We start from the raw sequence: 6,567 nt of genomic DNA, 5'->3' as shown, positions 1-6,567 counted from the left end.
GGCTCGTTTAAGGCTCTTTATTCTTATTTTCAAATTGCCTTTTAGAAAAATTGTACAAATTTTCATTCCTACCTGTACTGAGTTTCTTCATGGCATCTTGCCAGTATTTTAAAAAATTTTTATCAGTTTGATAAAAGAAAATTTATTACGTTGTTTCACTTAACTGTAAGGTCAAACACTTTTTCATGTTTATTAATCACTTTTACTGAGCCTTGAAAGATTTTGAGCAGAGTAATCTGCAAACCTGATCATGTCAAACACTTCCTGCTTAAAAGCTTTTCTTTGCATACATAACATATTGCCTTAAAAACTCTCCACCAATCTTCATTACAGCTATTCTAGGCTTAAGGTTTCCATGCTGACTACAGACCTTTTGCACCTGCTATTCTCTGTCATCCTTTCTCTTTGCCTAGTTCTTATTCATATTTTAGCTCTTTGCTTAAGTGTCTTCTCTTTCAGGGACTCTTACTGACAACTCTTAGGTCCTTTTACCCTATATCATAGATTCTTGGAGCACATGTAGTCCTACCTGTTGTACCCTGTTATCAGTTGTATATGCAGCAGGTCCTCAAATAATGTGATTTTTGTTCATTGTTTTATATTGATGAGAAAAAAAAAAAATCAATTCCTGGCTGGGGCAACTGTCTGTGTGGAGTTTGCACTTTCTCCCCATGTCTGCCTGGTTTTTCTCCAGGTACTCTGGTTTCCTCCTACATCCCAAAGATGTGCACATTGAAATTTATTGGCCTGTCTAAATTGCCTCAGTCTGTGTGTGGGTGTGTGATGCACCCTGTGATGGAAAGGCATCCTGCCAAGGGTGAGATCCCAACTCGTGTCCTGAAATGCTGGGAGAACCCTTGGCCACCAGCTACCCTGAACTGGAATAAGTGGATTGGCAAATTATTCTTGTTTTTATTAATCTTTCTTAAATATATAGCTCACATGTATTTCAATGTTTAACATTAGAAGTATTTGGGGTCTTTACTTAGAATTTTGGTATTCTCGTGACCAGAAATATGCTGTAGAAACTTAACTCTGGTTTATATCAATTTGTCTATGGTAAAAATTGTTTCCTTATATATCGTTTCACTTAAAGAGTTTCCAAGAATTTACCGACGATGTGAAGGACTTAAAGTGGATAGCTTTTTTTCTGCCATATTATATAGTTCCATGAGAGCAAGTACAGTATTGTTTTGCTCACTCTCCCCTAGTGTCTAACACACAGAGGTTGTCAAATAAATTATGTAAAATAATATGACCAAAGCTGTGCTATTGGAAGGTTAATCTGTAGTGTATAAAATGAACTGGTGTGTATAGACTCTAAATAATAGTTGAGACTATTAAGAGGTCAGATGATAACATTAGTGGGAATTAAAAGGAATTTTATTGCAAAGGAAGACGACACAGAGAAAATAGCAATTTTTGAGAGAATGAGATGGGGTAAGAAGAGGGAAGAATGCATGAAAGATGCTTTCAAGATTAAAGGTATCTCTAAGATAGGAAAAAAATGAGACCATTAAAACGGCAAAAATGAGGTCTGGTTAGACGCAGGATATCCTTCCCTCAATCCTCCCAAAGTCAATTGTGTCTTCTGTGCTCCAGTATACTTCCTTTTAGTTCAACCATTACTCCCATGTGTTACATAAATGTTATTTTATATCTGTAAGCTCGGTGTAACGCCCCATGCTCTCTGGAACCAAGGGGAGACTGTCAAGCACTAACTAACTGGCATCTACCAATCCTAGGTCTGAATCCTGGCTCTATCATTAAGTGGCTGTGTAACTAAGGAACTCAGTTAATGCTTTATGCATTTCAATTTTCATCAGTAGGGCAAAGATAATTAGGATGCTTTTATAGATTAAATGAGGTAACACACATAAAATGTTTCAGTGCCTGGCACATATCACAGGCTTAAAATTTTTTAATATTTTATTCTTTTAGAAGAGTGTGGTATGAATAAACCTAGTATGTGAAGAGTCCAAGAATTCCTGACACACGTGTGCACTGTTTGATGAAATGAATGTTCACTAAGACCTTATGAATAAGAATAATTTGGCATGCTCAGTCCCAATATCAAAGGTGGAATTAAAGGTAAAGCATTAAGCTCAGAACTGTGGTAGAACTATAAATTAGTATATCCCTTTTAGCAAACAATTTGGCAACATCTATCCCAATTTAAAATGTGCATATCCTGAAATTCAATATAACCTCATACACAAAGAGGTTCACAGATGTTAGAAAGGATGGTCATTAAGTTTCTAATTAGCCAAAACTTGCACATAAATGTCCATCAACAGAACACGATATAGCCATTATAAAATAGAACATGGACAACGGAATATATCTTCAATTTCTTAAGAGGACTACGGGTGCAGAACAGTTTACACCGTATCATGTGCTGGAGAAAAAGATCCGTGAAACCTGTTATCCTAGAACCTCAAAAAGCACTTTTGTAATTGCACTATTAAAAGAAACAGACCTTTCTGATGGATCCCTCTGGACAGAAAAATCAGCTTAGGAAAATGGAATTTTACACTAAATTGAATTTAAAAAATTATATATTGTGTGTGTATAATTAATTACATTTTAAAATGTTACATGGGGAAATAAAAACTGACTAAAGAAAATCTGAAATGGGTACAATTTATGTAGTAAGATGTTTACATATCTTATTTATATTAGTTTATATTTTATTTACTTTAATAAAAACTTAATATCCAACAGTAAAGGGTTGTTTTAAAAATGGAACACTCATGTAATAGAATACTATGTAGTCATTAAGTAATGCTGTAGAATTTTTATTAAAATGGAAACTTCTCAATACATCAAGAGAAAAGGATAAGTTACAACAGTTATACGCAGTTTGACCATGTTAATAGTTGTTACCTTTAAATGGTAGAATTACAGGTGATTTTTCTTTTTTTGGTTTCTTCCTATTTACAAATATTTTATTATTTTTCTATTTCCTACAATGTTACATAATTAGGGAAAATGCTATAAAATAGATGCTTATAGCTAACTCGAACCTTGCTTTACAACTTGGACATTAATGTAACTATGAAGCTAGTCACTTTGGTACAAATTCAAGAAATACTTCAACACGTTTGGAAAGTTATAATGAGGTAAAAGTCACCAGGAATCTTAATAAAATGTTAGACACTACTTTGTTTATCAAAAGGCTTTATTAGAAAATATTACATACTACATATCTGTTTGAGTATTGTTTCAGTAGACAGCACTCCATCCTCATTCTACAAACAATGTCTCACCGACCACCAGCAACCACTCTGCTTCAGAAGCTTCCTCTCTTGGATGCAACATTCAAGCAGTACACACTGTGGCCATTTAAAGGAAGATAATGAAGAAAATGTGGTAATTACCAAAATTAAAAAAAAAAAAAATCACAAAACTTTTGGAATGTTAAAATAATAAGTAACTACTTTCATTCTCAAAATTCTAGGCATCGCTATAGGTAGGCATCACTAAATATAGGTCAATGTGGCTAGTAAGTTAAAAGGACCAAGGTTTCAGAGGTCAAGTTAATACTGAATCTTCATAAATAATGAGAAATCTGTAACCCCACAAAATGTTTTTGATTAGGTTGGTGCACATGCGAACAATGTAAATTTCTGAAAAAAAGAAAAAAAAAAAAGAATGGGGAATGGTAAAGCAGTTGTTTTTTTTTTTAACATAAAGCATGCACTTTCTAATATTCTTAAATATTTCCAAGTTTTCCAAGTTTTCATTCTAATCCAGTAACATTCTTCATTAGCTATTTTAAATGGAGTCTAACCAGTACTCCAACCAGATATGGAATACAGTTGCTGTTTTCTAGAAAGGTGGAAATAATTCATGGCAATGCCACCAAAGATGTGAAACTTTAGCTTTTGACCACACCACCTAGTTTTTCTTCAAAACATTTAAAGTGTTTGCAAAAGATAAGCGCTACAATTTAAAATGTCACCCAACTCCCAAAAGTCACTGAAAGAAAATGAAGGAAAAGTACGCATCGTGTGATTAATCAGCTTAGGCAATTTGCTACAAAATTTTCAAAGTGTGAACCAGCTTTAACTGAAAATAGTGAAAGTTCACACAATTGTTTCTAGAGTTCAAAACTGAAACAAATGAGGTGTACATTGATATTTAAAACACTGTCTTAATATTTTATTAGAAATATACTTCCAAACTTTCCCATCATAATCTAAACACAAACTTTAATTAAAAATATATATATATATAAATCAGCAGAATACTATATTACAAATGGCCAGAAATGCAGAATAAAGACCAAAAACTGCCTGGAAATATTTCTAACACTTTTGGGGGTTATACTCATAATCTAAATAAGATTATGAACTAGCACAATCATTATTGAGACCATCATTTTAAAATATTTTGCCTATCAAAGCTAGCACCAGAAAAGTATTGTGCACATAAAATTGAGAAACACATAATTTTTACTTAAGAAAAGCATTGTCCTACAGAGCACTGCTCTTGCTAGTTTAGCTAGTAAAAAGGTTAGTCTGTCTCAGAGGCATACATCTATCTTTGAGCCATTAACATTTTATCTGAATAGCGTTCTAGTTATTCGGTATCTATTGGAAATTGTTACTGGAATGAAAGTAGTTTGTCATGGAGATAACCAATTAAAATAATGATACTATAATATTTTTAACTTACCTTTTATAAAAATTAATATTCTAGTATTTAAAAAAAATCAAATCCCTAGTCCCTGAAAGCCTACCAAAACTCCATTATTTAATTCCTCTCCCTTTCCAAAAGAGATTTTATCATCTAGATTTTTCCAGCATGGTTAATGGCCACCATATGTTCACCAAATTAACACTTTATTCACTGTAAAGCATTTGGAGATTTCTCAAGTTGTGAAAAGAATTTCATTAGTAATTAGATAGATGAACAACAATCTGAAAACCACTGAAGTGAGTCTCATGATTCTACCTTAGTCCTAAGGAAGAGAGCATCACCACTTAAAAGCAATTCTCCAGTTGACACAGATAATTTATCATCTCTGACAGGTAGAAGATATTATGCAATAACATAATTTTTACAAAGTCAACCCTTTTTCAAACTGGTCTTCTAAATTCAACAAAGAATTTAGACTGCCAAAGTTGTAAATCTAGCAAGTCAAACTGCTTCATCTCAATTTTGGGGAAAAAAGGCACAAAGAAAAAACAAGCAGCATAACCTTTATTTGGTGATACAATAGGTGAACAGTGTTCCAAAGTTGTGAACACTGAATTTTACTCATGATAATTCGTTTTCTATCTAAGCAATTTATTCAGATGTGTGCTTTAAAAATACAGATTAGGAACCCTGCAATTGGTATGTTCTGTTATTAGAAATATTCTTCATGGTAATACAATACTTAACTTTCTATAATTAGAGGGAAAAATCATATAGATCATAGTTTATTTTTAGCCTGACAGAATAAATGTATTATATATATCTCTTCCAAAACCAGCGCACTTAGAAATTTCTAATTTATGCACTTCATTGTTCAAATCAAAAAGCTGTACATCTTCCAGTATCCACACTATAACACAGTCCTAGTAAAAATGCACATTCCTTTAACCCCTTTGTTGAATTTGCTTTTAGTTTTTGTGGGGAGGGGGACAGGGGAGGAAAGGATATAGAAGTTGCAGTGCAGAACTATTATTTATTTAGAAGAAAACATTATATCCTACGTTAAAAAAAATATATCAAAACCAAATTTCAATCACAGTTATGTATGATTTTCAATTAAAGGTACATGTTGAAATTGCACTTTGCAGATATCTTGATAATGTCCTTTACAGTGCTCTCCATTTCAGCCTATGTTTTTTTCAGTAGAGACAGGTTCTTCCAGAGTTTTCTTTTGGCTTCCCTTCCGTGAATATTTGTATTTGTCTACGTAGGCTTTAACCAGATTTGCCACTTTAGCAGAATTGACTTCTCCACTCTTACTATGACAAACCTGGGAAAAAAGGATGGAAATTTATTATAGGAAGCAAAATGGAAAGTTTTGTGAAAAACGAATAACCCCAAAGAGATAACCAGACATTCTTCTATATTTCATATCTCATATAAATGTATTCAAAAGGTAAAAAAACAGACAATTAAAAGATAGCTCTTATTATTTTAAATAGACTTAAGCATTTCTCTATTAAAATAAAGATGGTTCAAAACAATATGTACATAACTCTACTAAAGCTATAACTTACTTTATCTACTGCTTTCCGTACAATCTCTTTATATTCTTCCTTGGTGATATCTTTATTTTGGTAAAATGGCTTAATGGCCAGTTTTACCTCCTGTGCTGCTTTTTCTTGAATCTGTAATTTCTGATAAGAGAAAAACGCATAATTCTTATTTTCCCAAATCACATACTTTCAAAAAAAGTCTTTAAAAATATAAAATTGAAAACATTGCACATTTACATTAGAGGGAACTCTTCAAATATTAGTGTCACAAACACAAAAGTTATTTACTAACATACATATTAAACATTTCTAAAAATAATTATATTACTAGTAACTCATTAGGCATCAACATATCTTGACAGAATTC

At 32.5% G+C, this 6,567-nt stretch overlaps 1 protein-coding gene across 5 annotated transcripts in view; it reads right to left on the bottom strand.

The window, feature by feature from the left end:
• Positions 1–2,782: 2,782 nt before the first annotated feature.
• The window catches only part of SCAF11 (SR-related CTD associated factor 11), a 65,643-nt gene continuing 61,858 nt past the window's right edge, over positions 2,783–6,567 (bottom strand). For all 5 annotated transcript variants that reach the window (XM_015593175.2, XM_006916870.3, XM_006916869.3 and 2 more), the window contains 2 exons: positions 6,222–6,341; positions 2,783–5,974 (listed from right to left, as the gene is read on the bottom strand). In XM_015593175.2, coding sequence (XP_015448661.1) covers positions 5,828–5,974; positions 6,222–6,341 — 267 coding nt within the window. In that variant the 3' untranslated portion in view covers positions 2,783–5,827. The remainder of the gene's footprint in view (positions 5,975–6,221; positions 6,342–6,567) is intronic.

Source organism: Pteropus alecto, unplaced genomic scaffold, assembly GCF_000325575.1.
Source record: "Pteropus alecto unplaced genomic scaffold, ASM32557v1 scaffold196, whole genome shotgun sequence".
Lineage (NCBI taxonomy): Eukaryota > Metazoa > Chordata > Mammalia > Chiroptera > Pteropodidae > Pteropus > Pteropus alecto.
This window is presented reverse-complemented; position numbering and strand designations above follow the sequence as displayed.